Source organism: Colletes latitarsis, chromosome 8 (assembly GCF_051014445.1).
Source record: "Colletes latitarsis isolate SP2378_abdomen chromosome 8, iyColLati1, whole genome shotgun sequence".
Lineage (NCBI taxonomy): Eukaryota > Metazoa > Arthropoda > Insecta > Hymenoptera > Colletidae > Colletes > Colletes latitarsis.
This window is the reverse complement of record NC_135141.1, coordinates 28,712,649-28,731,759: the sequence shown is the minus strand read 5'-3', so window position 1 is coordinate 28,731,759 and position 19,111 is coordinate 28,712,649. Positions and strand designations below refer to the sequence as shown.

The following is a 19,111-nucleotide window of genomic DNA, read 5'->3' as shown; positions in this document are numbered from 1 at the left end:
TATAAATACTTTCGAATTGTTTAAATACATACTACCTTTCCTTTTATTATTTTTTAAATAGATGTAAACTTAATTAGTACTTTGAAGTTCAAACAATAGTAAAATCTACATTAACGTTCTTCTGTCATAATTTAAAACAAAAGTAAGAATATGTCATTCATATAAATTACATAACACAACTTCTATTATCAATTTTTAAACTTTCTTTTACATCCTCTTTCATTTAGTATGAATTAAGACTATATGTATGTACACATAATTGAATTTTATAAATTCTCTATACCAGTGACAACATTTAATATATACTAAAAGTTTCCTACAATATGTTGTGTAAAAGTATATCATATTCTATTCGAAAGGGTCCGCGACCTCGTCGTAAGTACAAAGTAAATACATTGAAAGTTATTATTTAAAGATCAAAATGTTGTTGTTAGTATTAACGTGTAATGTATATTTGTTAAATAACATCTGCAGAACTTCATCATGTACCAAAAGCACCTTTACCTGGAGAACCAGCAAAACCATATACGCTTACTGAAATTCCTGGACCTAGATCCGAGGCTCTACTCAATGAATTTTCCAAAATTCAGGTTTGTATTTTTATTATTCTAATGAAAATATTACGTAAAAATAATGCAAACTAACGTAACGTTATCATAAAATATTGCAGCAAGTAGGCTCCATTCAATATTTTGCAGACTACCAAAGATCTGTTGGAAATTATTTAGCAGATATTGATGGAAATGTTTTCTTAGATATGTTTATGCAAATTTCTACGCTTCCTCTTGGATACAATCACCGGTCTATTCTTGGCGCATTGTCGTGTGTAGGAAATCAAGTAAATAAAATATGAAATTGTTATATTCATTAAAAGTGCCACAAGCGTTAACGTATTGTATTTTTAGCGAATAATGGCAAATAGACCAGCATTAGGATTATTCCCTGGTTTGGAATGGCCGTACAAACTTCAAGACACGTTGCTTCAACCATGTGTAAGATATTTTCTAATTTATAATATTTTTTCATTATCGATAGGAACAAAATAGAACAGTAAATAACGATAGATCGTAAAAAAAAAACAAATTTCTGTAGGTATAATGTCATTTTATCAGGTAGCTCCAAAGGGATTACCATGTGTTTTCACGACTACCTGCGGTGCTTGTTCAAACGAGCATGCTATACAAACTTCATTTATAAAATATGCGGAAAGACGTCGTCGAGGCGGAAGTTTTACAAACGAAGAAATGAAAAGTGCACCCTTTAATAAGCCTCCTGGCTGTCCTGAATTGTCTATTCTTTCTTTTGAAGGTATTTTACAGTAGCATTGTAGATGTTTTTGCATCAATAAAATTAATAAGTTTATGAAATTAGGAGGATCTCATGGCAGAACGTTTGCTGCGCTAGCACTAACACATTATAAGTTTATAATGAAAGTTGATATACCCTCCCTTCCATGGCCAATAGCGCCTTTTCCGCAATATTTGTATCCCTTAGATCAACACGAAGAAGAAAATAAAAAAGAGGATACACGATGCTTAGAGCAAGTAAATTCAATACTTGCGCGTTTCGAACGGTGTTACAATTAAAATTGACAAAATCTTTATCGAAATTATTTTTGTAAGGTAGAAGATTTAATAGAAAAATCTGAAAAGACAGCACCAGTAGCTGGCATTATAGTTGAAGCAATACAGTGTGAAGGGGGAGATAGACATGCCTCACCAGATTTCTTTCAATGCTTACAAGGCCTTGCTAAGAAAGTAACTATTTAATATTTTGTTTCAATACTTATAGAGTGAAGAAACAATGAATAACAGTAGTACAAATGCATCTTTTATAGAGATCTATTCCCTTAATAATCGACGAAGTACAAACAGGAGGTGGTGCATCTGGACGAATATGGGTACATGAGTATTTTGAATTAAATACTCCCCCTGACATTGTTACATTTAGCAACAAAATGCAAGCAAGTGGTTTCTATCATTCTTCTGAATACATGTAGTGTATTATTCAATCAGTTTAGCATTTACATTAAAATATTAGTCCATAAACATTATGGCTTGTTCACTTAGGCCCATGCGTCCATATAGAGTATTTAATACATGGATGGGAGATCCAAGCAAAATATTGCTATTAGAAGCAGTATTGCAAACTATTGAAGCAGAAAATTTATTAACTCATGTTTGTCATGTCAGTAATTATTTACTTTGTCAACTAAATGCATTACAATATGAATTCCCGCAAATTATAAATTCTGTACGAGGTAGAGGATTTATCATAGCATTTGATATGGGGTGTAAAGATATGAGAAATAAGCTACTATATCAAATACGTTGTAAAGGTAGAAAAGCTTCTATAATATATATAAAATTTAATTAATATTAAAAATATTCTATTATTATTATACTATCATATAAAATTTGTTAATAACAGGTATCCAGGTGGGAGAATGTGGAACAAAATCAATTCAACTCAGACCATGCTTAATATTTGGCGAATATCATGCAGATATCTTTTTAGAAAATCTTCGTGTTTGCTTACAAGAACTCACAGAAAGCTGATTCGTTTATAGACAATACTTTACTTTGTTACTGTTTTATATTTATTAAATATATATCTCGGTAAAAAATATTTATTTTGTTATTTATAAGGACAATATAATAACGACATATACATTATATTTTTCGTAGTATTATGAAAATGTTAAATTAATACATGCGAAACAAGATAAATTGTTCGGAGAATAAAGAACATGTAAAACAACGTACTATACTTTTTTCTTTGAAACTTCTAAATTTAGTTAAACTCGAATAACGAAGCTAGACGATCTGAGAACGATTTGAGAAACGTAAACAATCGCAAAGAGATTGTTTTAATTAAATGTATGAAATTTGTATTAAAGAAAAGAACATTTCATGAACACCCATTTAATTAAATTTGAATCATCGTAGTTACAAGTAGTGTGGCCAGATTTGGCATAATTGATCGTATTGACGGCGACACTACTAATGACGAACTTCCATACCATTTAACGGAATGGTGGGGAAAGCCGACATATCCTACCGCAAGAGCCACATGTTATGTGCGGTCAGCACTTCACATAACTTCGGGAATTCAATAAAGAACGTGAATGAGAGCCTTACCTTCTTGCTCTTGAACAGCTGAAGTCCGTCTTCACGGCATACAATTTCGAATCTCGACGGCCCAAGCACTTAATACGTTTCGAGCTATACATATATATATATATATATGCATATGCTTTTTCGTAGGAATAATAACAAAAATTTCTTTTTTTTCAATAATTAAAACATGGTCAGGGGGTTTTAAGACGCGTACATAGTCACTTCACTTGAATTCCCGCGGAAGGAATGCGGGAGAAGTAGAAAGAATACACGTATTCCCACGCACACATTGATCTCTAGCTCGCTATTCGTCGCGGCAGTTACACACACACGTGGACTGACTGAGAGCAAGGGAGCGAGATAGATAAATGGGCGGTCCGACTCCCTTTGCCCCTGTGTCGTCCCGCGAGACATAAAGTGAGGCGACTACTGTATTTCATCATATCAAGAAAGAAGGGCTCACACTCGCCTTTTGTCTCGATTTCCCGAAGTTGTGCGAAGTGCCGAGCTCACGTAATATGGCTCGTGCGGTAGGATATGTCGACTTTCCCTACCACTCCGTTAGACGCTAAGGAAATTCGTCGTTACTAGTGTCGTCGTCAATGCAATTAATTATGCCAAATCTGGCCACATTGTTTACGAAGGAAATCGATATAAACATGGCGGTCAAGGTACGGTTTCATTCAGCGTGATTGAAAATCAAGATTATAATGGCTCAAATTTTACATTACATAACGGAAAAGTGCATTTCCATCGAAGTGCATTTTTTACAACGCTCAGTGCCATCGTGAACGACAGTAAGAACGGAACGGAAAATTCGGCGTTGAGCCTGTGTCTGGCGAGTGAGAAAAGCAAACGAGAAAAGAACGGGTTGACGTTACAGCACGACAATCGCAATTGAAGTCCCAACCTCGGCACGCTGAAGCGTAAACAATCACCATGGCGAAGTACGAAGATATTGCGTAATGCTTAGCCTTATCTAATTATAGCAGTATAGAAAGTGCATCTCTAATTCAGTGATAATGCTTTGTTTACTATGTCACGTTGCATACTGAATCGCTGTTATACTTGATTTACCGGTCACTTTTTCAGCGGCATGTCCCTTCTTAAATCTTCAATTTTTGTCAAAGAGAATGCTGATTTTAAGTTGGTGTGAGTTTGTCGATTATTAATTGCAATATTTCGTCGCATTTCATTTCCCTTCATTCGCTATACAATACGTTCGTTATGTTTATTGATGAATATGTATTTATTTTTTACAGTTATATTAATTTTAGAACAATTCGTTCTTTTCATTTGAAATTTAATTTATGATTTCTAGGAGATTGTTTATAATATTATACATACGTATGCGTGTATTTACAAATATAATCGATTAATTTATATTTAATTATAATTGCATTGCTTCATTTCTTTACACATTATGTTCCTGTAAAAATATAAACGTGTATCTAAATTTTGTTTGTATTGGTTGAACTAATACATATTATCTGTAAGTAATTTCTTCTTTTATTTTCATTGCACATTATTTATCATTTCATTTGTATGGTATATTGTAAAATATATTGTATTAATATTTCTTAATGCTACAAATCTTTTGTTAATATGCAATATTTTTACTTACTTTTAAGTCATTTAAAAACTTTATCAAAACAGAATCTTTTCTTGTATCATTCTACTTGTCAGAATAATAATATAAACTATACTATACTATAAAAGTAGTTATGAAAAAACTTACCAACTTCTTAAACATTATTATTTCATAATAAATGCTGTGAATATCTATACTGAGTGTATTATCTATTATGTAGAACAATGCTTTCAAAAGACATTCTAAACTGTAATCTTATCTTGCTTATATTGTTATCGGTTACTGGTGCAGCTAATCAGTAATTTTCTGTTCACAACTGTTTATTTCATAGATTCATTTTTATAGTGAAATCAAAGCAAGTAACAGACATTAATATTATGTCTGTGATTTTATAAAAATGAAAGTTGTCATATTTTCACAATTGTGCATAGAATACTTTTATCAATTACTTCAGGGTAAGCTAATAATATAACTTGTACAGATAATTATAGATTGTACATAATACAAAATTATTTTCAAGTAACACAATTACAGTGAAGTTAATAAATTGTATAATGTTAAAATGATCCCAACATTTTCTCTTTTTTTCTTTTTAGAGAGATGATGATAGTATTTATTTACGACACTGCAAGGTGTTGTAAAGAAGATGACAATCCTGCAGAGGCAGTTATGTATTTCCATCCAGCTTGGGTATCTCTTACTCAAAGACTAGCTCTAGCAGGTCAATTAATGTCTATTAATCAATTTCTTACAACCTCATTTGCTACTCCAAGATCGATCACTTTACAAGGGGGAAAATTTGTATTAAAAAAATTTGGACAATACATTCTTGTGAGTGCACTATTATTACATCTTGCTGTCTTCGATATTATATAAAATCTGAGTAAAGATTTATATAGTATAACTTTAATAGTAGTTGTTATCAGCTATAGCTATTGCAATTATCAGTACAGCAGCAATTATCTTTTTAATTACCTAATGTGTCAGATTTGACATAAATTGACATTTACTGCATATATTTCATTATTTATTATTTTATAGGCTGTGGGAACTGATAGAAACATTCATGACTGGATTTTAGAGAGACGTGCAAACACATTAGAATCACTACTAAAATTTTTTCATTGTGACCTTAATAAGATATTGGAATCATTCAACAACGATAGAAATAAATTTACAGAAAAACTATATCAAATGTTTGAAACATATTTGCCAATACTTCAATACAGTGCCAATCTTTTCTCCAACATTCCCATTATCAAACTTCCAAAGGTTAATTACAACATTAATTTTGTATTTTTTTTATATATTATTTGTGAGCATAGTACAGTACTAATTAACTTTATATTTATTCCAGAGTGCTAGTAACATATTTTTAGAAGCAATTCAGGTTTTACAATATTGTCAAGAAACTAATGGTGTTATGGGTGGTGCACTCTTTTATAACAACAAGTAAGTTATTTCGAATAATAATAAATAAATTCCTTTGTGTTTTTTTGTATTTGAAGAATGTAGTATTTGATTTTTGTGTATTAATACTTCAGGGTAGTTGCTACTCAACTAAGTGCAGATTTGACTAAACAAATTGTTATAACCGATCCATATAGAATAAAGGTAAATTAAATTCATAAAATACAAAAGCATCTTCTTTAAATGAATTGTATTTTATATATGAATGTGTAATAATAGCAAACATTTTTTTGACAAGGCTCCTGCAGAGAGAATATCAACAGAATTTCATTTACCTATAGGAGTGCAATTATTGCGAGTGTACATAGAACAAAAGCAATGTGCAAAACTTGTTCAAGAGGCAAACAATGAACGATACTACAGTTCATATTTAGATTCTGTCACAAGAAAGATGTTACAAAGAAAGGTAAAGTATTTCTCGAAAGTGAATTATAACAATCGTGTACTAATATAATAATCATATTTTCAGAGCATTTCTAAGAACAGTAAGGAACTGCCTTTATCTGGAATGAAACGCGACACTTCTCGTATTTTTACTGTACCTGAAGAAGGAGAATTAGATTCTTCACAGTACAACGATAACAGTCATTATGTACCCTCCGTTCCGCTTACAGCTTACAGTTCTCCAGTTAAACGCAAACAGGAAAGTAAAACAGACCGTCCCAAATGTATAAATCCTTTAACTCCTAGTGTATGCTCCACGCCCTTAAAAGATATAAATAGAGTTTTACACGGTAATGCAATGCTAATTTGTAACACAAGCGAGGATGGAAATATTGAAACAGAGGAGGAAAAGAAAGAAGTAAAAGCGAATGTAGATGATATTCCAGACGTTGTTAAGGAAGCGCTTAGGTGTAAACGTTTAAATAAATTGAGGAACGTTACATCGAAAAAGAAGTTAGTTAAAAGAAGAGAATTTAGTAAAAGAAGCTTGAGCATGCATGATTTAGAATCGTCCACGAATTTCTATTCCAATCGAATATCAGTTAGAACGTACGGATTAGGTTTACCGCAAGTAAATATAAACACATCCCCCGAATCTTCACCGCAAAAGAAACCCGTGTGTAAAAAGCAATTCCATACAATTACTGATCCTTGTTATCCTGTATTTCGATGCGATGGATTACCAGTATCTAAATCATTGTATGAGCAATACATATCTTCACATTACGAGGAGCTCACAGACGATAGCAGTAACACAATTAATCGTAATGACTTCTTAGCAAGTCTCACGAACAATTGTAACACTAAGAACGTAACAAACAACTGTGATACCACGAGCAAAGATAATTTTGAGAAATTTAATAATTCACGCGACATAAAATTGGATAATAAAACGAAACAAGAAACTTATCGTAGATCGATGAGTCTTCCATTGAAACCACTCAATGTTACTGACAACGACGATAGACGAAAATCAACATCAGAGTGTGGCAACACGTACGATTTTCTTCAAAAGAAGAAACTGGATGGTTTACAATTAACACCACTTATGTCCAAACTTAGTTTACTCGCTGATGAAAGAACCAGTGGTTTTTGTAGCAGGGAAACTACTCCTAACGAATTTCGCGATTTGTCCGGTTTTTCGACAACAAATCAAATAATCAAACAAAAATTGGAAGCAGTTAACAAAGAAGTTGGTAGCGACGGCAAGGATGAACTTGAAGAGTATTGGATTACTACATACAAAGATGAAGTTTGCCTTGAAAAAACAGAGTTGTTTTTGTGTGGACATCAAAATATGGTGCTGGTTTTGTTAATGGAAAATGGAACTGCTAATAATCCTGATCTTATACACACTCTCGTGAGTATGTTTTGCATTGATGTTGAATAAATGTCTTAATTAAATACTTATTCGATAATATATACTACAGTGGCAGACTTGTGTGAGTACATTAGGAAAGCTTGAAACAAGGCTGCAACAGTGTCTGGAGCCTCTACCATCGAATGAAAACAAAGAATTGTATAGTATTTTAAGTATCGATCCGCAATGGGATACAATAAACCGTTCTGGACTCTGGGGTGTCACTGAATTGGATATTGTTTCTTGCCTTCACGATAGATTCACGCATGCTAGCAATCTCACGGACATCATTGTCAGGTAATTCTTTAGATATTAGATAACTTATTTGAGTTAGCTTAATTTCGCACACGTCAGCTTTAACTTGCTTTGGTAGATCTACTTATATTTTCTTGCTCAAACGGAGTAATACTTTTGTATTACGCATTTAAATTTCTAGAGCGAAAGAATATAATATAGAACAATTTTAACACACTTTTTTGTATCGTAAATTTCTGACAAGTAGTTTCGTTATAAAATTTTTATTTCAACAAACAATGTTCATAGTAATTTTACATAAAGTGTGGAAAAAAAATGAGTATGTTTTATTAATTAACTAGAACAGAGGATACTGTTGTTTATGGTAACCAGTGTGGAAACATAGAAGTATTTTATCAACAAGCAGTGGCATCAGATACTTCTGGAGGACTTCCAACTCCTGCAGATTTAATGGGAATTGTGTCTCTTAAAGCAAAACGTAGACTGGAAAGAGATCATGGAATTGTATTATTATAAATTTATAATTATTCGCAAATGCTTCCACTACCATATTATTCACAATTGAATTATTTCGCTTAATATTTTGTTTATTATATTCTATGGCATGCCAAGTTAACGATATTAGATCACATTTTGTAAATATTTTTTCTGCATATAGTAATAGACAAATTCATCTAATGTTTTGATAATGTTAATTGGGAACATTCTCTCTGTCTTGTTATTTGGTAATACAAGGGTATTAAAAATGAGAATGAAATCCATCGATTAGTAGTCAGCATGTAACAATAGTCAAACTCTTACTACTCTAGCAATGATTTCTGAATAATTGCGTATAAACGTCGCGTATACATTCTGATGTGTATACAGATAGTATTATATTTATTTAAAACGTCCATATCCTGGGTAAGAAACAATGAGTCAAATTTTTATATCTTTCCAAAATTATAAAATGAAACATTCCATTAATTTAATTGTCTAAGATTACATTTACGATAAAAAATGTTATAGATTGACAGTGTTAATAGAAAAAAAATTACCGAATTTTCTACACGTATTTTTGTAATCAAATTCGCACTACCCAAATATAATTAATTTAAGAATTGGCTGTAATGAAAGACTTTATATCACTCATGTGTATTAACCATGCATAATAAAACCAATATTAAGGTATTACTATTTTCTCAAGCACGATAAATGATGTATTTTAATACGAAATGTTAAATGTTTTATTGAAAATATTTATTTAAACAAATTTTAAATTAATTGTTCGCAATATTACGATCAAGAAAACTCCAATTTTTATCATAATTGTATGGAAACAATACGCGACTTACGAATAGTGTATGTATTCAAATTAAAAAAAAAAAAGGTAAAAATTTATTTTAACTTGTTAAGCACGAATACGCATACATGTATAACAAAATGTGCACTATTTATATTTACAAAACATGTAAAATTATATTTTCTATTTAAAAAGCAGTGATTTTTATTATGTATGGTTTCAAAGCTGTATATAATTATTTAAAATTGTAATAGAGTGGCATAATACGACAAATATTTTTTGGAATCTAAGCTTTTAATCTCTTAGATAGAATACAAAAAAATTCTAGTATTCAGCTGCTACGTCCAATTTAAGTGATAATTAGCATTTAATACTTTATTAATGTATTTATAAATCATGTAATCGTGGATAAAGATTTTTATTACAAGTAGATATAAGATAGCTCACGTTGTTTATTGTTTGACTTTTTAATAATTCACTCTTGTATAAATCAATTTCAATTATCTGTATTCACAGTAATGAACTAATTCCTACATATATATGTACATATATATATATATATGCAAATGTATATATATATATATATATGTTAGAAGCATTTGATAATTTATTTACGCTATTTAGAAGCAACAATGAATGGAATTTTTTAATTTGTTAGTGTGTGGATTGAAATATACTATTATTAAAAATAGAAGTACATGACAAGACAGTATATAACGTATGATTATGTCAATATTTTATGGGGAAAAATGTTAGACACTATAAATATATTATAGTACTTACTAAATATTTTGTTTGAATTAATTTTTGTTTTAAATAGTAACCTCTGCTTTTATCAATGTTATAACGGAAACTATATTAATCTTCTTTATATTTCGACGAATAATTTTAAAACTATTTGTAGAAATTTTGTTTTACGTTGGTAATATAATAACATTTCTGCGTAAAACAAATTACTTATAACATCGAACATGTGAAACGTTCATGAATAATTGTTTGATGTTGCCAAATACTTTCAGATGTTCTATGTTGTGTACTTATAATTGATATTTTATATTGTTTGTAATATTATACAATTGTTAAAATCTTGATGCATATCTTTTACATTGTATTTGCAGTAATTTAATCTAGTCACCTATATGTATATTGCCATATACTATAAACATTCTAAGTTATTCTTTAACATTAATATAAATACAAAGATCATTTCTGTAGAAAAATTCATTTCACTAATAAATTGAAATATTCAACCCAATTTAAATCGATCTAAACTAGATATATGTATATCACAAATAACATAAGATACATACACAGCCAAGTACACACATACAAGCTCCATTAGACGATTAGCCAGCCAGTTCACTTGCCTTGGAAGTCCTTGGGACTTACATGTACAGAAACTTTAAATCCATAGAAAAAAGCATATTTTAAACGAAATCCTATTGCTGGTTTGCGTAAACATGACGCACTAATCTAGCCTACACGTTTTCCATTGGATTACAGCCGAATGATCGAGCAAGCCACGGCAATAATTAGATATAGTAATTATTAAACCAATGGGGCACATTAATTAGCAAATTGTGCTAATTTAAGTAGCACAAAAGCAATTTCCTGAACTGTAACTATCGCATACATGTAAATTTTTATCCTTCCACCTAATAATTAACTTGGCGTCATTGTGTGCAATCTATATCTATGTCAGCGAAAATATAACTTTGAAAATATAAAACCTTGACTGTTTTACGTTTTTAAAGAAAACATAGAAAGATAATAAACACTTTCTCAGCAAATAACGAACTAGGAATTCGTCTTATGTATTATCATGGTTATTTTACTACGTATTCTGAAATCATTCCGTTATTTTTTTGCCTGGCCTCGGGCACGATGTAAATTAATCGGGGCGAGCCCCCTGGTTTTGCCGGTTTATTAACATGTTTATATCATACGGCATACGAGTTTCTTTTCATACATTATTTATATTATAGAGAATACGCCTTTTACAAGATCTAAGCGTCAACCCATAATTAATCGCGTTTCGTCATTTAGAATAGCGAGCATCCATGAATGGAAAAATTCTTCTCTAAATAGAATATTCTATGATATTAAATATTGCCAATTGAAATATCTTATTAATCATTTATTTTAATGATAATGTCACAAAACCAGAACTAAAAAATGTACGATATTATTTAAGAATGTCAAACCATCGTCTTAATATTTTTAGACATAGAAAATAATATTGTTATACTCGATTGCATTACTCGTTACCATTTTTCGTGCCTGGTCATTCATGACTGGTACACTGAAATTGATTCGAAGACAAAACAAGAGTCTAAGGAAGATTTAATTTATAATGTAATCTATGTAAAAGAGACGATCACGACATTTGTTATCATACGTTGGAAACTTGTAATACCTTTTCTGTAAACACAATGAATTACACCTTATTTGCGTGTTTACGATGTAAATGCAAAAACTTACCTTCCATCGACGTTGCAATGTTATGGAAAACGAGAGCAAAGAGAAAAACAACATTCTCTGGCAGCAAAATATTGTTATTATTTTTGTTAGTGAATGACAAAAGTAGGAAAAAAGGAATCGTAAACCTAGGTTTAATAGTGTGGGAAGCTAAACAAAAATGTAAAAAGAATGAAACACTTACTATACAAATTAGCAAACTTTATTTGGAGGATATTATTTGACATTAAACGCAATCATTTCAGAGTCGAGTCCACCATCAGGAATACATCATGTGATCGTGTCGTGTAACGAACTTGAAAAACCTGCTCGCTTGTAGGCAATAACATTATGCAGGTGATTTACGTTTCGTGATTCCAGAATGCGACACAAACAAGCCTCCGTGATCAACCAATCAACGACAGGGATTATTGAGCACCAATTTCGACGCACTTATATTTAAGCAAGTTACACCTGCGATTAGAGTTATTAAAAACAAACTATTAAGGAAAACTATATCGAAGTTTTCGCTCGTATTGATAATTCACAATGGTAAGATAATTTTGAAACTCGTATTTTTTTCGGAATTATATTTCTTATGTAAGCTTTTCTAAATATGAATAACCGAGTGTTAATACATAAAAACACTTTTGAACCGAATGTTAATCGTATTTAGATGTTTCTATTTATATATTGATAAATAAAATGATAATTTAAATATTCATTGATTTTTAAATTAAATCTAATGTACAAATTTTACAATTTTTTTAGACTACGTACACGGATAAAGGTCCGAAAGTAAGTAAAGTTATTATAAAACGAATGATAAATATACAATTAAATGGAAAACTTATTAATACATTTTTTAAATTTCAGCCATTAGGAGGAAAATTCTTAAGCTTTGATCATATAACGTTTTGGGTCGGAAATGCGAAACAGGTAGTTAAAATGAGATACTAAATTGCTAAGTAATATTTTTAATGTTTAAAATATTTACCTAATTTTATACATGGAAATATTTCCTATAGTATTATATTATATATTATAATTATAATTCTGAAGATATTATATCACAGAAACGTATTTCAAATAAACTAGTTGTTTAGTCCCATGGTTATTATATTTCTACTTGAATTCATATTAATCATCTTTCAATTTAAAATCACAATAATTGCATTTTATATTTAACTATTATAAAAGAAGAACATTAAGCAAGTATTACACTTAAATGGTACAATTATTTCATTTTGCATTGTAGTGTTTATCACTAATTATTTAATTATCAATGTTTATTCATAATAATATTGTTGACAAACGAATTCCAAATGCAATTAAATTCCCAATAATTTAAATACACGTTATAAATTTATACCTGAATCCATTTATTATTATAGGCTGCCAGTTATTATTGCACTAAGTTGGGCTTTGAACGTTTTGGTTATCGCGGTTTAGAGACTGGTTCAAGGCACGTGGCATCCCATGTTGTTAAACAAAATCAGGTACATAAAACAAATATTTATTATTCGATCTAAAATTTTGTTTTATAATTAAAATACATTTTCGATAGATCATAAAAATACTTAACGAGGTACGAATTGCAAATTTATTATTTTACATTGTTTGAAAGAACAATAGTTTGTTTATTTTACTTACAGATTATTTTTGTATTCGAATCAGCCTACGAAAGTGACAATGAAGAAATGGCAAGTCATATTTCGCGACACGGGGACGGTGTTCGTGATGTTGCCTTTAATGTTGAGGATATCGATGTCATCGTAAAGGTATATTTAAAAAAAAAGTCACATACATGTAAGAATAATAAGATTATAATTTGCTAGATCGCGAAGGAAAGAGGTGCTGAAATTGTGAAGGACATATGGGAAGAAAAGGACAAATACGGCGTTGTAAAGTTTGCTACTTTAAGAACTGTAAGTCATTCAGTAGGAAGAAATTAGCCGACTAAATAAAAATAATATTTTAACGAATATTGCATTTTACTTATTAGTATGGAGATACACATCACACGCTCGTAGATAGATCAAAATATAAAGGAGTCTTCCTACCAGGATTTCAACAACTACCAGTAGATACATTTTCAAAGAGTTTGTAAGTAATATAAAACGTGATAAATAATATTCTACGAAGTGTATTAACAAGTTGTAAATAATTAAATAATATATCTAGACCAAAAGTTGGATTAAATTTCGTGGATCACATTGTTGGGAATCAACCTGATAAACAAATGGAGACTATTGCAAAGTGGTGCGCAAAATAATATAAAAATTTAGAAACTATTAAAAGAACATAATAAAAGCGAAATTTTTTTAATAAAACACTTGTTTCATTTTAGGTATGAGCACTGTCTGCAGTTTCATCGTTTTTGGTCTGTAGATGACACTCAATTACATACAGAATTTTCTGCACTACGTTCGATTGTTATGACTAATTGGGAAGAAACGGTTAAAATGCCTATCAATGAACCAGCTCCTGGCAAAAAACGTTCTCAAATTCAGGAATATGTGGAATACTATGGGGGAGCGGGAGTTCAACATATTGCCCTTAATACCAACAACATAATTGAAGCTGTAAATTAAATATATTTTTAACAATTTTCTCTTAAATTCAAATAACATTTATGTTACTTTGCAGATACAAAATTTACGTGTTAGAGGCATAGAGTTTCTGGATGTACCAGACAGTTACTATGATATGTTAAGAAATCGATTGAAGACTAGTGGAGTAAAAATTTTAGAAGATCTTAACACGCTTCAGGTACGAATATCGAGACATTACGCATAAAGTAAATTTACCAAAACCATCAACATTAAGTTTTAAATATTATACTTTTAGAAATTAAAAATTTTAATTGATTACGACGAAAACGGATACCTTTTACAAATATTTACTAAAAATATGCAAGATCGACCAACGCTTTTTATAGAAGTCATTCAAAGGCGCAATCATAATGTAGGTATTATGGTAACTCTAACATGAAATTGAAATTCTCATAAATTTTGGAAAGATAAAACAATTAAAAATTCGTTAATTTTATTCATATATAGGGATTTGGAGCTGGAAACTTCCAAGCGTTATTCGAAGCTATTGAAATGGAACAAGCTAAACGTGGGAATTTATAAAATAATGTAGATATTAATTCTACTAATTACGATAAAAATATAATTATATATAAGCAGTTTGCATTTAAAAAATTTATATAATAAAATATCACAAACGTGATAAAGAAACAGTTTCCTTTACTTTTCATATATATTATTAATTCATATTATAATTAAAATTTTTTAATGTTGCACATTGGAGAATAGAAACATCGCATTATTAATTCCAGATGTATTTAATGGCCAATATCTGTTTTACAAAAATACACACAGCGTGAAGGTGTAAAATATGTAACAGTACAATTTGAAGCATTATAATCGACCATTAAATTCAAGTATTATATAATACTAATCTATTATATTGTGGTGTCATACTGTGAATGTGTAACCAACAATAGGCATACTTAAAAATGAAGAAATTCAAGAAAGCGAGACAATTATTAAACTGTGTCTATTTTTCACATTCTTTTCTTTTCTGGCCAATATATAAGCAAATATTCTTCATATAAAAACTGCAGTATCTAGAAAGAATGGGATAATACGCGATGACAAAGGATATTAATGAGAAAGTAGCTCACTTATTTCAATCTGTGGGATGTCCATGGCTCAGATAACTGTCTGCCATTAGTCATGATGAATTTGCAGACACTTTTCTTCATGCAGTATCATGAATGCCAAGGCGAAAGATGTCATGCTGACAGAAGAATGAATTTCCCAGTGGCTTCAGCACAAAAATTTGTGAGAAGGCGTGTGGTGGGTCTTCATCTGCCTGTAATAAAATCATAAATTTATATTGCACAAATAACTATGTATGAAAATTGTACTTATGTTTTATATGAAAAATAATTTATATAGACATTAGTTAGGAAAGATTAATTGTAATCAGGGTAAGTCACCTAATACCGAAACATAAAGTATAGAGGAAAAATCATAATAAAACCATACAGTAAATAACGAAAAATAAAACATGGTCTATTTAAACAAAAGAATTGAAGTACAGTAATTTTTCGATTATCCGTCCGAACAGGAGCGAGGGTTGATCGTATAATCAAGAATGTCGGAAAATCGGAGAATTTTACATTTATTACAATAACTCATATTCATGAGTTAAGATTAGTATAATATCCGTTGTACGAAAATACCTGATTTTTGATTCTAGTATAAGCGGGACAAAACAATATATCGTAATACGGTTTTTATGACATGATACATTATAATAGATTATGTAATGTAGATTCGAATAAGAAATCTCATGAACATTTATCGAATTTTTAGGGAAAATATGAAGAAGTTCGATAATTCGAGAATCGATTAATCAAGGGTCGGATAATCGAGAATTCATTGTATTTTGAAATTTGAAAAAGTGTACCTTGAGGAAAAGGTGACCTTTATGATATTATTTGTCCATTTAAATCAAGCGTTTCTTTCGTCAAACATTTTTTGTTATCCCCAAAAACAATGTAGGTATTTTAGATTCCAGCATTAAGTAACTTACCCTGTATAAAAATATATTGATGCATAATTATATTGTTATTGACTAAGGTAAATTATAACTGAACGCAGTCAATGACCTTATAAACAATCATGCGAAAATTATACAAATGTTCCACAAATGTAATAAAAGAAAATAAAATGATGTGCTACAATACTGAAACTTACCATTATGATAAAATTTATATGAAAAAACTGCTTTACCTTAATTTTTTATATGACCATATTAGGTTTTTTTATTAGATCGTAATAAATAATTTTCATTATTCAAAAGGACTATGATAATTAAATTTGTGTTTTAATAAAAAAAGATATAATAATGTTTAATGAAGAGTAAGTATTTAAATGATGAAAGGTAAAGCTGAATTACTGTTAATATACCTGTTATTATTATGTAACTTTACTTACTCATAACTTTTTACATCACTGTTCTATTAATTCATGTGAAAAATTATTTATATCACTATATTTTTATTTTAAAAAAAGATTAAAACATTTAACATTATTCCTGTCAGTTCAGCAATTTAAAGTATCTCATATCATTGTATTTTGATGGAGCATAATTAATGTTAAACAAAAAATGTTTAATCAACAAAAGGTTACAAAATTTTATTAGGTTTAAGTAACTTCAATAAATTTAAATGTGCAGACAATGATTTCAATACTACAAACATACTTTGGGTGCAAAATTCATTGGAAAGTCATGTATTAAGATTAACCAGTGCAAAATAATTGTCTTCTAGGGAAAGTAAATTGCATCATATATAAAAGCAGCATGACAACAAATGTAGATTCAAATGACAGTTAATAACAAGCAGGCATATTGGCAAATTTAAAGCAAGTTTAGACGTTTAGTTAGTATTGGGCTTGCCTGTATTGGTACACAGATCAATGGAAGATCAGTACCTGATGCCTAAACCGTGTCGTGCAGTGCAAGTCTGAAGATATCATGCTGCACGTAAAAGCTGGTGCCAATAGGCTTCAGGACAAATGTCTGGATGTATGCATGGGGCTGATCCTCATCAGTCTGCCCAATCATCAACAATCACTGACTCAATTTTCTTATTTCATCTTCTTTGCGGAGGTAGGTATATAGAGAGATTGTTGCTGGACATTAGTCATAGCTCAATCTCTATCTTCATATGGCAGCACAAAAAATGTAAGGCAGTACAGTACACATTTGTGTAGCATGTCCAGCCAATAAAATATAACGTATGGACGAACACAAAGTATACTAATGTAACAAAGTATTTAAAAAACTAAGATATTGAAATTAAAACTTTACTTTGCTTAAAAAATAATATCATATCAATTATAAAGAGGACCATGGTAGTAAGAAATTAAATTACTGAACCAATTGGAATAAGAATTTTGCACATATTGTTTTACAAAATACTTTCTATGATGTAAAATTTTTATCAGTCATACATTTATGTGAGTATATATGTATATGTATATATATATACACACATAATATATGTACAAGCTACAATTAGACTTTGCATACTTGTATATGAAAGTTTCTATTTATTGATATTAACCACATTGTAATCATAATAGAGTGAATATTATTTTTCTTACCTGCAACCTTCCTAAAACATTAATGAGCACACCACCATCAAACATTGGTTGCGAATCAATAGCAGTTATTATCCGATTAATTTTTTGAAATGATAAACTCTGGAAATGAAAAATTTGTATTTAACATTAAAGAAAGACCTAGTGTTGGTTTCATTCTAATTTAAATAAAAACTAAAATATCGATTAAACTTTATAATTGTTCTTATACAAAAACAATAGAATTAATCAACTCCTTATCATTTCTTTGTTTATATAAACCATATTGGAAACGAGTACGAGTAACATACAATACATTTAATATATGTTATTTTTTACTGTAAATACTTACAGTTAATTTTTCCATGATTTTAATAGCACCCTGTATTTGCAAACCCTCAAACGTCATAAAAGACGACTCGGTCTGTAAACACAGCGTCGAATAAATATGCGGGAAGGAATCGACACAGGAAATAAGCGTAATTACAAACAATTAAGACTTACATTATACATATTTATTAAATTTGGTCTTTGAGTGGGGTCGTCAAATAGTGCATAATACTGCTGTACAAAACCCTTTCCAATAACTTCATATTGTGGATTTAATGCCATTATGCTAACTTATTATATTCACACCCACTATCCGATATCAACACTATCAGTCTTTTTAAATGATTTGATCGTTCGGCACTTTTGTCTTCATAAAAATTCTACGATAAGAGTAAAATAATGCCTATTAACATCCCTCGTGCAAGACACAAGCGAGCAGGAAGCTACTTATGCCGACCAATCATTTCGATGTATCGAGAAAATCGTTGGGATTATTCTCGAACTCTCGAAAAGTTTAGATATTTGGGCAACGATTACGTTCGTTTTTGCACAAATAACATTATTACTGATTTCTGAATTGGTTAACGAAATACATATAAAACTAATTGTTTGTACGTTTAAAAATTATTTAATACAATT

The 19,111-nt window shown here is 30.0% G+C and overlaps 4 protein-coding genes across 10 annotated transcripts; 3 read left to right on the top strand and 1 right to left on the bottom strand.

Annotated features, from left to right (window-relative positions):
- Positions 1-40: 40 nt before the first annotated feature.
- On the top strand, positions 41-2,598 carry LOC143344716 (4-aminobutyrate aminotransferase, mitochondrial). Its single transcript, XM_076771037.1, has 10 exons — positions 41-375; positions 475-590; positions 671-838; positions 906-992; positions 1,113-1,308; positions 1,372-1,544; positions 1,623-1,757; positions 1,838-1,995; positions 2,070-2,338; positions 2,431-2,598. Exons 1-10 carry the CDS (start codon positions 324-326, stop codon positions 2,556-2,558), a joined length of 1,482 nt encoding a protein of 493 aa, XP_076627152.1. The 5' UTR covers positions 41-323; the 3' UTR covers positions 2,559-2,598.
- Positions 2,599-3,361: 763 nt separating this feature from the next.
- Positions 3,362-12,382, top strand: Hps4 (Hermansky-Pudlak syndrome 4 protein). 4 transcript variants are annotated; one of them, XM_076771033.1, is made up of 9 exons: positions 3,362-4,066; positions 5,307-5,541; positions 5,752-5,982; positions 6,068-6,162; positions 6,255-6,324; positions 6,419-6,586; positions 6,650-7,984; positions 8,055-8,281; positions 8,581-11,545. In XM_076771033.1, the coding sequence occupies exons 1-9, from the start codon at positions 4,059-4,061 to the stop codon at positions 8,753-8,755; spliced, it is 2,544 nt and encodes an 847-aa protein (XP_076627148.1). In that variant the 5' UTR covers positions 3,362-4,058; the 3' UTR covers positions 8,756-11,545. The 4 variants fall into 4 exon arrangements, with proteins under 4 accessions (XP_076627148.1, XP_076627149.1, XP_076627147.1 ...); XM_076771034.1 differs by lacking the exons at positions 3,362-4,066; positions 8,581-11,545 and adding exons at positions 4,073-4,271; positions 12,245-12,382; XM_076771032.1 differs by lacking the exon at positions 3,362-4,066 and adding an exon at positions 4,073-4,271.
- Positions 12,383-12,399: 17 nt separating this feature from the next.
- Hpd (4-hydroxyphenylpyruvate dioxygenase) lies at positions 12,400-15,256 on the top strand. The gene is made up of 12 exons (XM_076771038.1): positions 12,400-12,530; positions 12,750-12,776; positions 12,855-12,917; positions 13,373-13,477; positions 13,634-13,759; positions 13,817-13,906; positions 13,984-14,084; positions 14,163-14,240; positions 14,329-14,563; positions 14,628-14,750; positions 14,829-14,945; positions 15,041-15,256. The coding sequence occupies exons 1-12, from the start codon at positions 12,528-12,530 to the stop codon at positions 15,113-15,115; spliced, it is 1,143 nt and encodes a 380-aa protein (XP_076627153.1). The 5' UTR covers positions 12,400-12,527; the 3' UTR covers positions 15,116-15,256.
- A 55-nt stretch (positions 15,257-15,311) lies between these two features.
- Ntf-2 (nuclear transport factor-2) lies at positions 15,312-18,941 on the bottom strand. 4 transcript variants are annotated; one of them, XM_076771043.1, is made up of 5 exons: positions 18,647-18,941; positions 18,495-18,566; positions 18,167-18,265; positions 17,457-17,612; positions 15,312-15,863 (listed from the first exon to the last, which is right to left on the bottom strand). In XM_076771043.1, the coding sequence occupies exons 1-4, from the start codon at positions 18,752-18,754 to the stop codon at positions 17,499-17,501; spliced, it is 393 nt and encodes a 130-aa protein (XP_076627158.1). In that variant the 5' UTR covers positions 18,755-18,941; the 3' UTR covers positions 15,312-15,863; positions 17,457-17,498. The 4 variants fall into 4 exon arrangements, with proteins under 4 accessions (XP_076627158.1, XP_076627157.1, XP_076627156.1 ...); XM_076771042.1 differs by having other exon boundaries at positions 17,492-17,612; XM_076771044.1 differs by lacking the exon at positions 15,312-15,863 and adding an exon at positions 16,465-16,590 and having other exon boundaries at positions 17,492-17,612.
- Positions 18,942-19,111: the final 170 nt, after the last annotated feature.